Source organism: Ovis aries, chromosome 14, assembly GCF_016772045.2.
Source record: "Ovis aries strain OAR_USU_Benz2616 breed Rambouillet chromosome 14, ARS-UI_Ramb_v3.0, whole genome shotgun sequence".
NCBI lineage: Eukaryota > Metazoa > Chordata > Mammalia > Artiodactyla > Bovidae > Ovis > Ovis aries.
Genome location: NC_056067.1, coordinates 25915514 through 25933349, shown reverse-complemented (window position 1 = coordinate 25933349; position 17836 = coordinate 25915514). Strand labels below are relative to the sequence as shown.

General features: G+C 36.6%; 1 protein-coding gene and 1 non-coding gene across 16 annotated transcripts in view; both read left to right on the top strand.

Moving 5' to 3' along the window:
- Window positions 1-17836, top strand: part of CNOT1 (CCR4-NOT transcription complex subunit 1) — an 83855-nt gene that overhangs the window by 43280 nt on the left and 22739 nt on the right. For 5 of the 15 annotated variants that reach the window (XM_060398358.1, XM_042231738.2, XM_042231735.2 and 2 more), the window contains 12 exons: window positions 1175-1415; window positions 3047-3166; window positions 3904-4026; window positions 4197-4348; window positions 9023-9173; window positions 10352-10553; window positions 11537-11683; window positions 12736-12860; window positions 13281-13567; window positions 14442-14520; window positions 16458-16688; window positions 17004-17144. In XM_060398358.1, coding sequence (XP_060254341.1) covers window positions 1175-1415; window positions 3047-3166; window positions 3904-4026; window positions 4197-4348; window positions 9023-9173; window positions 10352-10553; window positions 11537-11683; window positions 12736-12860; window positions 13281-13567; window positions 14442-14520; window positions 16458-16688; window positions 17004-17144 — 1999 coding nt within the window. The remainder of the gene's footprint in view (window positions 1-1174; window positions 1416-3046; window positions 3167-3903; window positions 4027-4196; window positions 4349-9022; window positions 9174-10351; window positions 10554-11536; window positions 11684-12735; window positions 12861-13280; window positions 13568-14441; window positions 14521-16457; window positions 16689-17003; window positions 17145-17836) is intronic. The other 10 variants (XM_060398360.1, XM_060398356.1, XM_042231736.2 and 7 more) reach the window with 3 other exon arrangements.
- Window positions 9462-9597, top strand: LOC114118116 (small nucleolar RNA SNORA50). Its single transcript, XR_003591663.1, has one exon. It is a non-coding gene; the product is annotated as a small nucleolar RNA SNORA50 (small nucleolar RNA).

Here is a 17836-nt window from a genome sequence, read left to right as displayed (position 1 = left end):
ACTACTTAACTCTTAAATTGTAGCACAGTATAAATGTGGGTGTGGCTCTATTCCAGCAGAACAGTATTTATAAAAATTAGTGTGAGATTGGGCCTGCAAATGTTGTTTGCGGATACCTGTTCTGAAAGAACGACCCAAGCAGTGGTCTGTTCTAAAGTGTATCGTTTTCCCAGATGTTCAGGTGTAGCCAATGTTGGATCTACTGGGTTGGTTTTTTTTTTTTTTCCTCCTGTTAAGACTAATGTGTATAGCAGTGTTTCTTCATTTTATTTTAACAGATAAAGACCTCTTTCCAATTTATAAAACTGAAATGTCATGATATATTTAATAACTCCTTGATACACCTGTATATTCAGGTTTCCCTAATTGTCTCAAAAATGGTTTGTAACAGTTTGTATGATTGGGAGTCAAAACAAGGTCTACATACATAGTTTCTTTCATTCTATAAGTCGTCTTCCTCCTTTTTTAAAAAATATAATTCTTCACCATTGATTTAATGGAAAAGTAGCATCCTATAGTCTTCCCTATGGTATAGGGTATCTATTTCCTCATGGTGTTTAATTTGATCTCTATTCCATAGTTTTTATGGACTAGGATTAGTAAGATTTGAGGCTTGACTGAAGCCAAGCACATTTAGCTTCTTAGGGCAAGAATAAGTCATAGGAGGTATTGTTCACTTCTGGACTTGTATGACATCAGGAGGGGCACATAAGTTAAAACTGTGTTACCAAAGTAAGTGTTCCAGCTGGGTTTTCTTTTTAAATTGAAATATAGTTGATTTGCAGTGTTGTGTGAGTCAGGCTGTATTTTTATGTAGAATGTTTCTTGTGTTTATGTTTTATTGAATTTTTGACTGTTTGTAAACTCATACTGTTTTTTTCACTCGAATCACAAAAAGATTTTCTTGGTGAGGAGGTCCATGGTTATGCAAATGGTCAGTCACATCTGCTCCTTCATCACTTATTTTGTTAATTTGGACGGCTTTTAAAGTTAGTTTGAAAGCATGCCAGCATTATATATTTGAGATGAATCAGCACCAATTTAAATATTTTTCAAATACTAAAAGATGACAGCAACTTGGTTTTGTCTTGATAGCTGGTATCATTTATTTGGAAAATGGATTTTGTGTCCTTAGATTTTCACTGACAGATTGTCTCATTTCCATTCTTGTTAGGAAGAGCTTGGATTTGATTGAATCTCTGCTAAGGCTTGCAGAGGTAGGGCAATATGAGCAAGTCAAACAGCTGTTCAGCTTCCCTATCAAACACTGTCCAGACATGCTGGTATTGGCCTTATTACAAATCAACACCTCCTGGCACACCTTACGCCATGAACTCATCTCCACTCTGATGCCAATTTTCCTTGGAAACCACCCTAACTCAGCTATAATTTTGCACTATGCATGGCATGGACAGGTAAGATATGACCATTTCTTTGTCTTAATAATCAACATTAAAATGTTTTTTGTTGATTTGTGTTTTGGGTGTACAGCAAACTGAGTGTCACACGTACACATATTCACTCTTTTAGATTCTGTTCCCATACATGCCGTTACAGGGTACTGAGTAGAGTGTCCTGTGCTGTTCAGTAGGTTCTTCTTTAGTTATCTGTTTTGTACATAGTAGTGTGTGTGTGTCATTCCCAGTCCCCGCTCCCCATAACTATGTTAGTTTCCTACATCTGTGATTCTATTTCTGCATAATAGACATTCTTTTGGTGATGTTCAACTAGAGAAATTGTCAACCTTGGAATCCTGACTCTCTTGAGAAAGTCATACTTCCATAAAATTTATTTTACCTGAAAGAGCAAGGAGGCAGGACAATTAAAAAAAAAATTCAGTATTATGAAAACTGTATCACTAGGGTACCAGTACAGAGCTTAATATAAACAGGAGGTTCTCGTTTTACTTCTTAACAGCAAATGAGAGAATATCACAGATCAATTGAATTGACATAATTTTACTTTAAATTTAAATCCAGCATTTAAATTTTATTTTGGTTCCTGCTGAGTTTTCAAGCCCTTGTGCCCCTCCCCCCCAATTTTGTAGGATGTATTTGACAAGTAAATACTCTTCTGTCCATTGATCTTCCCCTCCTTCCCAGTACCCTGCAGATATATATAGAGGCTTTAAGAAAAAGCAGTTGTTTTCCCCTTTATACCAAGTGCCCCTCTAAGATATTCCTGCTATTGTTTGTTATATACCAGATAAAACTTGAAAAACATTAGCCTTGGTCCCATTCCTTTCCTCAGGCCACCTGCATTGCTGGAGACTGAAATCACATGAGAGATAAAAGTTTACAAAGTGTTTATCAAACATTTAACCAGAAGTTTGCAGCGTAGGCCTTCTTAGACTTTTCTCAGTACATCTGTGAGAGAGGGCACAGTGAAGGGACATGCATCACCACTCCTGATTAGATACTTGTTCCACTTGGGCTTTCTGTCAGTCTGAGACAGTTACTGAAAAGTGGTTTAGATAGTAGTAGTAATTGCTGTTGCTTCTCTGAGAGACATTAGCTAAATTATCATTCAACTGCAAAGACAGGCTGTTTTCTGCTTAAAAAATTTTTTTTGAATAATTATAGAAAATGAGCATTATTGTTTGTGAAAATAGCTAAATTTAGGATGTACAAACTCTAGTCCCAGAAATACTGAAAAAATATGGCCCTGTGCAACATGAGAGATGATTATCTGAAACTGTTTTGTCTTTATAGGCCAGTAATATGTAATTGAATTTAAAGGATCATGTAAACTTGATGCACCCTCATGTTCACATCATATTTTGCCTTTGAAAATGTTTTATAGGACAGATTTGTTGTAGTGAGTATATGACCTAAGGGTTTAGGATAAGCATCATTTAGAAGATGTGGAAATAATACCCCTCCCCCGGCAACACAAGTCGCTGTAATCAATGCTTTATTATTTGCACTGATACAGCTCAACTTTACATGAGTACAGGTGAAATCAGTGTTTGTAATAGCAGTTGCAACAGCGTATCAAAATCATTAGTAGTGGTATTGCTGTTTAACTCCCTTTTTTATTTTCTTAGGGACAGTCTCCCTCAATCCGCCAACTTATCATGCATGCAATGGCAGAATGGTACATGCGAGGGGAGCAGTATGACCAGGCCAAATTGTCTCGAATACTTGATGTGGCCCAGGACTTGAAGGTGAGCTTGGAGGGACAGAGTAACACTTTATTTATTGATGATAAAAATTCCAAGTGTCTTAGGAATAAGTCATATGTAACTCTAAGCTAGAATGGATGAAATTTAGAGTTTTTCCTTATAGGTAGAAAGAGGTTGGGAGAAGAGTGGTTCCTTAGACGTGTAAAAATGTTTTCATTTACATTTCACTGAGTTTTGTTTGGTCTTCTATGATACTTAAAGGGCTGTTTTAAAGCAAGTGATATTGATATCTTCTTAGATGTAATCTGTGAGATACAATTTTTGCAGAAACTGGTTGGCTGTCTACTCTTCTACAGATTTCATCAGCATTAACGGATTCTTTTGACAAATAGTCTGATTCTTGATGTCTTTGATGTACACAGTACTGGTGTTGTAGTTGTACTTAGGTTAGAGGAAGCCTGAGTTTAGATTTTTTTTTTTAATGGATAAAGATAATTTTTCATGCTTTGTGTTTTGCTTTGCTTTAGGTTTATTTGAAAAAACACAGGGTAAAGTTTATTGTGAAGGTAAAGTCATGTGTTTGTCTTTGAAATGTGATCGTATAGTTAGGGACAAGTGTTACCATTGATATACACTAAGCTGTTTAAAAAATTTTGATTAAGAAAATATTAGCAATGTTTTATTTAGACTTGTTTGTGAAAATAAAAACTGGAAACAAAATAGGACAGAAAAGTCACTCAATTGCTTGACTCGTAGTTTCTAATATTCTTTTTCTTTAGGCTTTGTCAATGCTGCTAAATGGTACTCCATTTGCCTTTGTTATTGACCTTGCTGCACTTGCTTCACGTCGTGAATACCTCAAACTTGACAAGTGGCTCACAGATAAAATTCGAGAGCATGGAGTAAGTGGGATTGTCCATTTATTACTGCTTTTAAGTTTTGATGGTCAAGATAACTGAAGAAAATGGCAATGAAAATGTTATTACTATATTCTGGAGTTGAGTTGTAGTGCTTAGTCTGAAATCAATTAATGATGAGTTTCAAATACACTGAAAGACTTTCTCATTTTCAGGAGCCTTTTATCCAGGCTTGTATGACTTTTTTAAAGAGACGGTGTCCTTCTATTTTGGGTGGACTTGCCCCAGAGAAAGATCAGCCCAAAAGTGCTCAACTTCCTCCAGAAACCCTGGCGACAATGTTGGCCTGTTTACAAGCTTGTGCAGGGTAAGAAGAGTATTTAATACTGGAACTGGATTGTGTGGATAATTGTTGAACTGAGAAAGAGGGTTTGAATGATTAAAAATGACAGCATTTAAGGTAATCCAGTGGGTTTTAAGTCCAAAGTACTATACTACTGAAATATAAGATCTGTTTGAATTAATTTTTTAATGTGTGGTGTGAGATAGGATCCCAAATGCATGGTTTTACATGTGAATAGTCGTTTGTTGAAGAGACTGGTCTTTCCATTTGGAACCATCTTCTGAAAAATCAGTTGCACATAATATGAGTTTATTCTGGGCTCTTAGTTCTATTCCATTGATCTGTATGCCTGTCCTTATGCCAGTACCACATTGTGTTGATAACTTTCACTTTTAAGTAAATTTTTAAATTGAAGTATTGAGTTCTCCAACTTTGCTCTCTACTTCTCCAAAATTGTTTTGGTCATTCTGGGTTCCTTAATTTTCATAAGCATCTTAGGGTCAGCTTGTCCATTTCTGCAGAGAAATTACATAGCCCAGTGGGATTTTGATAAGGATTACATTGAATCTTTAGATCACCTTGGGGGATAGTGCCATTTTAATAGTATTAAGTCTTCCAATTAACACATCTAGGATATCTTCCCATTTCTTTAGCTTTCTCTAATTTCTTTCAGTGATGTTTGCATTTCTTTAATCATGCTTTTTGCTGGATATTTGATACAAGTCATGGTATCTGAAGAGAGAGGTGGTTTTTTTTTTTTGGTCTAATTGTTCTTGTTTGAACCTCCAGTCTAAAGTTGAATAGACGTGAGAACAGACAGCCTTATCTTGTTACTGATTTAGGAGGAAAGTATCCAGTGTTTGACCATTAGCTATAATGTTAGTTATGGGTTTTATAGTTATGTTTCACATTGAAAGGAGTTACCTTATCTTCTGTTTCTAGTTAGTTTGGTTATATGTGTGTGTGCTGCATGTCTTATTTGTGGTTGAAAGCTGGAAAGTTTAATATGGCAATTCTCAAAATCACAATTCTCGAAAACCCACTCAAGGATTTTTTGTTTTGTTAATGTTCTTTTCTGAACGAATTCAGTAATATCTATATTCTTTGTCCTCCTTGGTCACTGATATCTCTGGATAAGCTTTGTTGTTAGCTAAGATTGGAGGTTTTGTTAAACTAAACTCTGGAATCAGTAAGCTATTCTTTACCCTGTGATTGTGTGCTATGTCCAGGTACATCTTTAACCCTAAGTTGGTCTCTTGACAAGTCCACTTTGGTATTCACTTGCTTCTTAGTCAGAACCTGAAGGTTGGCTTGAAGTGAACTTGGGCTTGAACCTAAGAACTTGGGCCTTCTTAGGTCTTTCATGGCAGGGGCACAGCTTTAGATGCTAGCACAACCCTACACACACACCATCATGCCTTCTAGATTCCTGGGGAAATGGGAGAGCTTTTCAGATTTCCACCCATGGGAATCATCTGAAGTTTTCCTTTTAAACTTTCGTTAGCCTGTTGTTTGGTCAGGCTGTTATCTTCTACACCTTAGGCATTCAGGAAGTTAAAACAATAACCTTTAAAATGTTTTCTGCAGATAACCATGGGAAAGAGTTTATTTGCCCTGAGTCAGTTCTTAGGTGTCCAGTATAGACAACCCGGCCATTGTGGTCTCACAGGGAATCCTCAGATAGGTGAAATAATGATTATAAATGTCAACCCACTCCAGTATTCTTGCCTGGAGAATCCTATGGACAGCAGAGCCTGGTGGGCTACAGTCCATGGGGTCGCAAAGAGTCGGACGTGACTGAGCGACCTCACTTTTCTCTGAGAATAAACTTTAAAGATGTTTCAGCCCAGTTCTGAACCCTCTTGATCTGGTGGTTGTCAGGTTGCTTGCTGGTTTTCACTGTGATTGTGTTTTAATTTTGAGTGAAGTGTCAGAGTTGGGCAAATTAAGATGTCATAAAGCTTGCTGTTGTTACCAAGAAGTAATCATCTTTCTGGAAGAAAAATTCCCCTCATGTTTTTTTTTTTTTCCTTGGCCACTCTTTGCTTCTCTACCTGGGATTGATCCCTGGCTCCAGCAGTGAAATGAAAGCAAGAAATCTTAACTCCTGGACTGACAGGGAATTCCTTCCCTTGACTGTTTTAAAGCCTTTTGGTTCATTTCTAGAGTTCTGGAAAAATTAACTCCTACCTTTTTTTGGCTAGTTTTTAGTGTTGTAGTTGGTTTTATGGAGGAGAGAATATTTAGAGGTCTTTACTCCGCCATCCTCCCTTTTGTTCTGTCCTATATATTCTTTTTTGTAACTTCTGAAGCATAGTAAAGTGAATACCTGTGTGATTCTCAAAGGGGAAAACCAGTAACATTTCAGTAGAGAACTCTGGATCTGACATTTACGACATTAATTTATTGGTCAGGGGGTCACCAGCTCCATTCTACACATGCCTCATGATAAAAAGCCGTTGAGAAGAACATTGTGTAAGTTATGTGGTAATCTCGCTGTCAGTACATGCAAAATACAAAGTAGCAGACAAACACAATCAAGGGACACTGCATAAAAACAAAAAACTGGCTTCTACGTTTTTTAAAAAAATGAAGTTTAAGAAAGAGAAATAAAAGTTGATAAATTCTTGACAGTTTAAAGAAGCAAAAGAGATGTGACAACTCAGTGCAGTGGATTCTGATCCAGGGGGTAAAAAGGAGCGTTGAGGACATTCTGGGAATAATTGATGTAATTTCAATCTGGCCTATTTTATCCTTACCCAGCTTGTGTTGGATTTCATGATTGTTGTTTTACAAGGTTATGTAAGAAAATGCCCTTGTTCTTAGAAAACAGGCTTTAAAGTATTTAGGGATAAAAGACATGTGATGTATCTAATCTAAAATGTTTTGGAGAGAAGTGGATATTATAGAAAAAATAATAAATAAATAAATAAATAAATAGGGTAAAATGAGGCTAATTGGTGAGTGGCGCATTTATGGGAGTTCCTTCTACTACTCTGGTCTGTTAAGTTTGGAATTTTGTCAGCTATGGCAAGTTCTGAAATAGCAAGGAATAATATTTCAATTAACCATTTTTATCAATCACAAGATACACAGTTTTAATACTGTAACATCTTTGAAATGATAATTCATCTCATTGGTGACCTCTTACAATTAGAATTAACCCAGTTAATTTTGTAGAGCATGTAAAAATAATGGTGTGGCTTACAATTTAAGGTGTTTTGTGTTGAATACAATATGATAATTATTATCTATTACTTGTAGCCATTAACCCAGGGCATGGCATAGATATCTTTAAAACAGTTTTCCTTTTAATTTAAAGGGTTTGTTTTTTTTTTTTTGGAGAAGGCGATGGCACTCCACTCCAGTACTCTTGCCTGGAAAATCCCATGGACAGAGGAGCCTGGTGGGCTGCAGTCCATGGGGTTGCCAAGAGTTGGACACGACTGAGTGACTTCACTTTGACTTTTCATTTTCATGCATTGGAGAAGGAAATGGCAACCCACTCCAGTGTTCTTGCCTGGAGAATCCCAGGGATGGGGGAGCCTGGTGGGCTGCTGTCTATGGGGTCGCACAGGGTCAGACACAACTGAAGTGACTTGGCAGCAGTAGCAGCAGCACTCTACTAAATAGATGTTTTGTGCCTTAGTGAACTAGTACCTATTTGTGAATGTTCAGTTTGTTTTCACTATCTATCACGAATAGTGTTCTAATGAATAGCATTTTGCATCCATCGTCTTTGCCATTGTATTTTCGGGCCCACTAGAAGTGGAATTGTTAGGTTAAAGGGAAATGGCATATGCAGTTTTGTTAGGTGCTGTAAAATTTTTCTCCATAGCAATTTTTCCATTTATTATAACCAGAGGCAGTTGGTCTATTTCCCCATAGTTTTGTGCTTATCTGAAAAAAAATTTGTTTGTTTTGGCTGTGCCTCATGCCATGTGAGATGTTAGTTCCCCGACCAGGGATTGAACCTGTACCCACTGAAGTGGAAGCTCAGAGTCCTAACCAGTGGTCCTCCAGAGAATTCTCTGAACTGTTTAATATAGAGTTTTATTTGGTACTTTTAATATCCTAATCTGTCCTCTCCCTCCCCTCAGAAACAACTTTCTTGTCTGAGTGACTGCTTTTACTTTTTAGAGTCAACAGTATGATTAAGAATTTAGAGGGTAAGATCTAAGACAGTAGGAAGTTTGCATAGCATTTATGAGTGCAAGTGGTTCCACAGTTTTAGGAAACAGTATCTCTCTGTGATAGGAAGGTGGATTTTCCTGTCAAACATATAGCCTATTTCACATTTTAGAAGTCAGTTTTTTACATGCTTGCCTAATACAGTTACTGAATACGTGTATGGCATTTTTAAAGATTGTTTATCTGTTTTCTTTGATAATGTCCACTTTTGTGCATAATTTTTGATCAAGTAGTTGAGGATATGGAATGTTTCTTAGAGCGGTATTTCAAAACATATGGGCAGCACTGTACCCAAACCTGGTTAATTTCAGAGGTATTAAGAAATATTTTCACAAGAAAGGCAGTGCTCAGAAAATCCTGGTGATTAATGACAGATGCAGAGACATGGGTTATGGTGGAAACTGAGCCATAGGTTCCAGCAAGTTTTCTATTTATTAGAAATCCAGATTTGTTTGTTTAGGTGTTCTAGGGAATAATTAATATTTTTCATTTTTCGTGTCTCTTCAGGAGTGTTTCTCAGGAGTTATCAGAAACCATCCTCACCATGGTGGCCAATTGCAGTAACGTTATGAACAAGGCCAGGCAACCACCACCGGGAGTTATGCCAAAAGGACGCCCTCCTAGTGCTAGCAGCTTGGACGCCATTTCTCCCGTTCAGGTAAATGAGCACTACATTTGGTACCTTTCCATTTGGTCATAGATTTGAAATAGAATAAACTTCTGCATCATCATTAATATTCTACTCAAAGGAGATTTTTGTCTGAATTTATTACATTTTAGATAACTGCATGTCTAGTATCCACTTAAAGGAGATCTGTAAATAGGCATTGTGGTTGAGAATAGATTTGAATCATTAAACAGACTATGAGAGGAAAGATACAAAACAACTTAGTTAGGTATATGGTGAGGGCTTCTTTTTAAAATAAGAATAACAGACTTGAGAAATAAGCACTGCCTTTGAACCTGATGTGTCTTGTTTGTAGCTTCACGGGCCAAGCAACAGTGCTAGAGCATAAGGACTTGTTATAACTGGGGCTCTTCAGCTCTCAACTGAACTGCTCTTTTAAAAACAAGGTACATTTAAGTTACTCCCTGACACCAACCACCCCCTTCTCTCTGGGAGCAACATATTCCGCTTCTATTTTCAGTTGCATTGAATGGCAGGTTGGGGTTTATTTTAAAAAAGAGCATTTAGGGAACCACTTCAGTGACCACTTTATAAAAGGCATATCATATATTATTTTCTATAGTCACAGAAGTCTGAAATAATGTCACAAACTAAGAAGTTTGGAAGTGTAGTTATTAGATATTTTATAAAATCTTTTGGTATGAATAGTATACCTTGTTTTTTGTTTTTTAAATTAGAGCTGATCTCCTCCAACCCCAAGATTCTCAAAGTTTGACAAGATTTGTTTTGACTAGATTTCTAATTTCTAATGCTTTTGTTGTATTAAAAGTTAGTTTAATTGAGATTTGTTTATAATAAAGGGGCCTATTGGAAATTATAAGGATTGCCCCATGTCACTACTAAATATTTAGTAGTACAGCCTCAGAGAACTTCATCTGAAATGTTACTTTTGAAGTTGTATAGCCCTTATATTGTGGCTCTGGTTCTTTGGCAGGGACTCTTTAAACCTGCTATATCACAGATTGTGTGATATAGTTGTGATATATTAAGAAAAATGACTGGTACACTTGATTTGGGGATTAAGCATCATCATGTTTTGCAGTTTATTAAGCATTTGAAGAGCTATTGCTAAAGATTGCTTTACCTGTGTCATTTATCTGCCTTTGCTTGAAGTGTGTTTAATACGTTTTTATAATGTTTTTCTTTAGATTGACCCTCTTGCTGGAATGGCATCTCTTAGTATAGGTGGTTCAGCTGCCCCTCACACCCAGAGTATGCAGGGCTTTCCTCCAAATTTGGGTTCTGCATTCAGTACCCCACAGTCACCAGCAAAAGCATTTCCACCCCTTTCAACCCCAAATCAGACAACTGCATTCAGTGGTATTGGAGGACTTTCATCACAGCTTCCAGGTAAGAGGAGTGGTGGGTAGGGGTACAGATTATTTGTAAGCATCATTGTGCCTTAGTGTATATAAAGTGTTCTGAGTCACTGTGATAAAGGAAAAGTGCTTAAACTAAATTGTGAAAGTTGTTTTTACATCCAGAGCTGGGAAGAGAAAAACATTATTACATTAATTTAGTCAAATTGTAATGAGGATATTTATACTTATAAATTTTTTAGATGAGTTATTCAGTAAGGATTCTATTACCACATGATACTGTAAACAGTAACAAGTTTGTTAATCACGTTCTAAAGAACTTGGGCTTAGATCAAAACTCACAGCTTTATAAATTCATATATCAGATTCAGGTATATGTCCTGCCTTTTTGCACCTACCTTGAAAATGATAGGAAATCAGTAGAACTTTCCCACATATTTTGGCTTTTAACTTAACGTGGAAGTACAGTTTACATTTTCCTCCATAGTACTGGCATGTTTCTCCTAAGCTGTTTGCACCTTTTATTGCCACAGTATAAGTTTAGAGTACTAAAACCTAATTAGTGAAATGTTGTAATAACTTGGGCTTCCCTGATAGCTCAGTTGGTAAAGAATCTGTCTGCAGTGCAGGAGACCCCGGTTTGATTCCTGGGTCAGGAAGATCCACGGGAAAAGGGATAGGCTACCCACTCCAGTATTCTTGGGCTTTCCTGGTGGCTCAGCTGGTAAAGAACCTGCCTGCAATGTAGGAGACCTGGGTTCGATCCCTAGGTTGGGAAGATCGCCTGGAGAAGGGAAAGGCTACCCACTCCAATTTTCTGGCCTGGAGAATTCCATGGCAGCCTGACTGGTATAGAAACTGGGGCTCTTGGACTCACTGCAGTGTAATAACTCTGTAACCTAGTTGCAACTGAGTTAACAAAAGACCATGACTTTTTAATTAAGAATTTGTGTCTTTGATAAAGTCAAGAAGATGAGTAATGATAAGACTTTTGGCTGCCTTCGTTCTCTCTAGTAGGTGGTCTTGGCACAGGCAGCCTGACTGGTATAGGAACTGGGGCTCTTGGACTCCCTGCAGTGAATAGCGATCCTTTTGTACAGAGGAAACTGGGCACCTCTGGACTGAACCAGCCTACATTCCAGCAGAGTAAGATGAAACCTTGTAAGTGGTAGTGTTGTCTGTGATTGTGAAGTGTGACTGATACATATATAACTTACATGTCCAATTTATTGTCCCCAGAGATATATGGATAAGAACATTGACTTTGTCTTAATATGTTGTTATAAGGCCATTGTGTTGATATGCCTCCTAGATCGGCGGGAGTATCATGAATTTAAATTTTTAAAACAAAAATTTGAGGTATTATTCCACCTTTCATCCTGGATTGTCAGAACAAGGTGACAGTTAAGAGGTAGCATTCTTCAAGGTGTTATCCTAAGAGTGAGGAGCAAAGTAAAGAAAAAAGACTCAGTAGTTTAAATCTATGTATACAAACCTTTTTTGTTTTTTAAACAAATCAAGAGCAGCCAGGAAAATCTCAGATTTCTGTTTCAGTTTTGCCAATTTATAAAGTAAATAACTATACTTTAATGTTATAACTTTATGATATATAAGTACACATAATTATTGCCATATATGTTTAAAAAGCAGATTTTAAACTTTTAATCTCCTTTAGTAAGGTATTTAAAAGTCATAGGAGTCTTCTTTGTAAATACATACATATCATTGACTTATAAATGTCCTTGTCATTGGGACTGAATATTCATTATCCAAGGTTTGAAAGTATACAAACTGAAAATGTTAGTGTGAAAGGCTTGTCTGAATGTTGTTTTGTAGCATGCTTTGTGTTTCTATCAATGTGTCATGCATATGCATTGGTAATTCTTACATGTAAGAGGTGATAAAGTAACCTTGAATGAGGTTGTATTGAGGGTAAGTGCATTATAAATTTGAACCAGTGAACTTTCATGGTGTGAAAAGTCCCTATATAAAGTACTGAGATAGAACTGTGATTGTAAAGCAGTTTTGTTAAAATCTCTTATGTCCTTAGAGCAGTTGAATATTGAAACTTGACCCCTTTAACACGTCATTTTAGGTTTTTTTTTTCCTTCTTAAAATTCAAACTACATTAGTCTCTCTGGCTCTGTGTGCTTAATGTGGGGGAGTAAAGGAAGAGCCTAAATGCCCACTGTTTGCTTTTCTGTTTTTAACAGCGGACTTGTCTCAGGTGTGGCCAGAGGCAAATCAGCACTTTAGTAAAGAGATAGATGATGAAGCAAACAGCTATTTCCAGAGAATATATAATCACCCACCACATCCAACCATGTCTGTTGATGAGGTGAGTGTCTAGAATGATATAATTCTTTATGATTTAGGTAAATCTTAAATAAATGCCTCTTTCAAAGTGAAATAGAACACCTAGTGTTTTGATATGTCTCTTTAATATTTATCTCAAGCTCAGTTTATTGTTAAATATTCTGCTTATCAATTAAGAATATTTGAGGAGTGCATTCCCTGGTAGCTCAGCTGGTTAAGAATCTGCCTGCAGTGCAGGAGACCCAGGTTTGATTCCTGGGTTGGAAAGATCCCCTGGAGAAGGGAAAGGCTACTCACTCCAGTATTCTGACCTGGAGAATACCATGGACTATATATAGTCCATGGGGTTACAGAGAGTTGGACATGACCCAGCAACTTTGACTTCACTTTCTTAATAATGGTTTCCTTTGTGTATATATGATTTTTGTCTTGCTTTTTCCAGGTATTAGAAATGCTACAGAGATTTAAAGATTCTACCATAAAGAGGGAACGAGAAGTATTTAACTGTATGCTGAGGAACTTGTTCGAAGAATATCGGTTCTTCCCCCAATATCCTGATAAAGAGTTACATATAACAGCTTGCCTGTTTGGTGGGATAATCGAAAAAGGACTGGTCACTTACATGGCATTAGGTTTGGCCCTACGATACGTTCTTGAAGCCTTACGCAAGCCTTTTGGATCCAAAATGTATTATTTTGGGATTGCTGCACTAGATAGATTTAAAAATAGGTGAGTGGATAGGTTTTCTATGAAGGTTCTCTCTTTTAATGAAAGAAGAAACAGTAGCTTGCTTTTCAGCTAATTCTTCTATGCCTTATATGTGTATTAAGTAACCTTAATGACTGTATGAAGTAAAAGGAAGAAGTGAAAACAGTTCATTGTATTTACCAAATAAGTGGTTGGAAAAATATAAAATAGCAGGTTTTTTTGGTTTGTTTACTGAACTATACTTTATAATATGTGAAAGTCAGTATTTTAGGTTAATAGGTCTTTGAAATTCAAACAGTCATGTAACCACCACCACTACCACCACAGTCAAAATACTGAATATTTTCGTCACCCTCAAGAAGTTCCTTATTTCCCCTTTGTAGTTAACTTTCTCACACATCTAACCTCTGGCAATCCCTGATTGGATTTGTCCGGGTTTTCCAGAGTATTATCTAAATGGAGTCCTACACAATATATATGAGTTTGACTTCTTACATTGAGCAGATGCTTCCAAGATTTACCTATGTTACTGCATGTTTCAGTTTCTTTTTATTGCAGAATAGTATTCTATTGTATGGGTTCATTAGCAAGCTGGTTTTCTCGTCACCTGTTCATGAACATTTGGAATTCAGCTAGCTGGAAAGATAGTAGTTTTAGTGGCTCGTTATCTTAAGTAAAACAAATCCTTTAAAATACAAGGTTTTTTTGATACAGAAAGGGTGAAGTTCACATTTTCCCTCTCTTCTTTGTTCTTCCTTTTGGCATTCTCTTCAAATAAGGTATTTCAAAGGTAGAAATGGGAGAAATGGCCTAGATTAGCTTTTGAAAAATTTGAAATTGTATTGCCTCTGTTCTTACATGAAATGGTAAATGCATAAATTGTTTTTGTTGACAGATTGAAGGACTATCCCCAGTATTGTCAGCACTTGGCTTCGATCAGTCACTTTATGCAATTTCCACATCATTTACAGGAGGTAAGTATCTTCAGCACCTAAGTAATTGAAGGGTTTATCTGTTTTAATTTGGATTTATTGCAATGGCATTAAGATTGCCTAATGATTTTTCTGACATAGGTATATATATTATTTGTTTCTTGTTTTGTAGTTTAACCCTGAAAAAATAGGAATTTTGTATTTTGTGAGCAGTGGTTTTGCTTGATTTGATAAAAGGCTTTTGCTAGTTCTTTTAGCCTAATAATTATATCAAGGAGTAGAAATCTTTCACTGCTAACCAAGAATCCCTGCCTGAGTCTAAAAATATAAGTTGTTCCTCTGATTTAGATGTTAATTTAGAGCTATTTGTTTCTGTTGCTGTTTGCGTTTTTTGTTTGTTTTGGTTTGGTTTTGGGGGGCTGCTCTGTGTGGCTTGTGGGATCTTAGTTCCCTGACTAGGGATTGAACCTGGCCCATGACAGTGAAAGCGCCCAGCCCTAACCACTGGACCGCCAGGAAATTCCCCAAACCTGTTGCCTATAAAAGTTTTTAGATCAGTGTTTCTTGAAAATACAACCTTCTTAAACTATTTGTTTAGATTCCTTCGCGGTTAAAAAGGAGACAGTCTGTAAGGAAATGGACCTAGAGAATATTTTAAACCATGTTATGTGACTATTCTTGAAATTTGTAAATATTTCTTTAATGGTTGATTTTACATGATTACTAAATATTCACACTTTCATCTTACCTTTGGTCAAAGTCAGCTTACAGAGAAAAAGAAAAGAGAGCTGATTAATCTCTGTTAACTTTATTTTATTTTTTTCAGTACAAAGCAGATGAACTCCTTTGTAAGATCATATTTTAAGAAATCAGGTCAGAATTTGAACTGATTGTAATTCTGTAGTGTAGTTTAATCCAGCACTTTCTACCTCATTCCACTGGGTTTGTTTGTAGGAGTGCAGAGTATCCTTATGATGGTTTAGCCTCGGAAACTATAGCATGGGGGGCAGGAGTATATTCATGCCTATTGAGGGGTTTTGGAGGGCTATGCCAAAATTATGGCACTGAAAACTAGACAAGAAAGAGTTTGAAAAGCTTGGATGGGAAGTCACAGGCTGCTACAATCAGATGAGCATGAAATTCAGATCTGGGACCTTGAAAGACTACAGAGGGAGAATAAGGGAGATGGTACGAAAATGATCACACTAACAGTGATCCTGAGTTCCCACTTTAACACATTTATTACCCAGAGAAGAGGAGAGAAGTCATTCTTTATATTTCAGTTTAAAGGGCTGTATTTTTCCTTCTTGAAAATGTCTCCTTTTTTTAATAAAGTTAGGTATATATACATAGGTACTAGTTTTTGGTTGGGAACAAGCTGTTGGTAATAGTATCAGGAAGGCTGTGTCAGTCTTGTAATTTGTGTGGGAGAAGGAATTTTTTTGGACTGGGAAATGTGGAGGAGAGGGATGAAACTTATCCTAGAACATTGCTTACCCTTCAGTTGGCTAGGTGGTATAAATTGTTCTTGTTTTGTGCTATTAGCTTTACAGAGAGGGAACTCACACTGCAGTGTTTTTTAGGCTGTGGTTTTTTTTCATTAGCATCCAATAGAAATCAGTTTATTATATAAATTTTAGAACCTTTAAGTTTACTTATGTAAAGGAATTTAAGGAAATTTATAGGCAAGCATTTGTGGCTACCTTTTTAAAACTTGTTTTGTTAACTGGTTCTCTTATAAATACTTAAGCATAGTAACATTTTAGCTTTATTTCTTCAGAATTTTGTGGTATCCACTTACATATTACACATATGGGGATATGCACCAGAATGGGGCAAGATATAAGGGAGATAGATAAACCAGAAGAGTGCTCTGAAATGATTTCCAGTCTCTCAGAAGTGAGGGGAGTTTAATTCAAGTATTTCAGTTTCTGTTAAGAATTCTTATTTAATGTGTTTTTCTCTCTCTACCCCTATAGTATATTGAGTATGGACAGCAATCTAGAGATCCTCCGGTGAAAATGCAGGGCTCTATCACAACCCCTGGAAGTATTGCATTGGCTCAAGCCCAGGCCCAGGCCCAGGTTCCAGCAAAAGCTCCCCTTGCTGGCCAGGTTAGCACTATGGTAACCACCTCAACAACCACCACTGTTGCTAAAACGGTTACAGTCACCAGGCCAACTGGAGTCAGCTTTAAGAAAGATGTGCCAGTAAGTAGGTCTACTTTCTTTGTTGTATTTGTTGTTGCGTTGCAATATATCCAGTAGTGAGCATGTACTTTATTATAAATAACACATGCCTATTAAAAAAGCATGAAAGATCAGCATTTCTCCCTTTACCACCCCGATTTCCCACATGCAGCCCCCATGAATAGTTCAGTACATGTTCTTGCCAGCACTTCAAGTGCACAGTTGTACATACCATATGTATTCTATATACTAAAGGAATCTGTGTAAATACCCCACCCCTAGGATTTGTCTAGTAAGGATTTCAGTTTGTTAATTTTATGTATTTTATTTCTTTAGCCTTCTATTAATACAACAAATATAGATACATTGCTTGTGGCCACAGATCAAACTGAGAGAATCGTAGAGCCCCCAGAAAATATCCAGGAGAAAATTGCTTTTATCTTCAACAACCTCTCCCAGTCAAATATGACACAAAAGGTGAGTCTGAAGTAATAGTTTATATATCACTACAAATGTTCTCTGTTGTTTTTCTTGATGGATTGGGGGACTCATATTTGATATTCTCTATCCTTTTTAATCTTTAAAGGTGGAGATAATAGAATCAAAATGAAGGGAACTTGGATATACAACTAGTGGTTGTAGATTCTGTAGATGTTAAATAGCACTGATTTTATTTATTTATGCCACATGGCATGACATGTGAGATCTTAGTTCCCTGACCAGGGATCGAACCTCTTAATCACTGAACTTCTAGGGAAGTCCCAAATAGTATTGTTTTCCAGTGAGTTACAGGCTTTTTGAAGTAAGCTTGAAAATGATTTCATGATGGGAATTTCATTTGTATTTGTAGTCCCAATTCATATCCTCCCAGAGATCATTAACAGCTTTTGAAAAGAATTGATGCTTGTCTTACAAGATTATATGCTAAGATAATACTTGGAAATGTCTGTTTTCATCAATACTAATTAGCCTAAAGAAAAGGGTTTGAAATGTAATTTATAATGCAAGTACTGTCTTTGAGAATCTCACCATAATTGATTAGGGGAAATTTTTGAAGCATTTTGCATGGTTTTTGGAAGAAGAGTTTCAAACTTTACAAATAATTCCTAGAGATAGAAATGTAGAAAAACATAGTTCTGGCATCAGGTTTGTTAATAACAGGTTGTAGA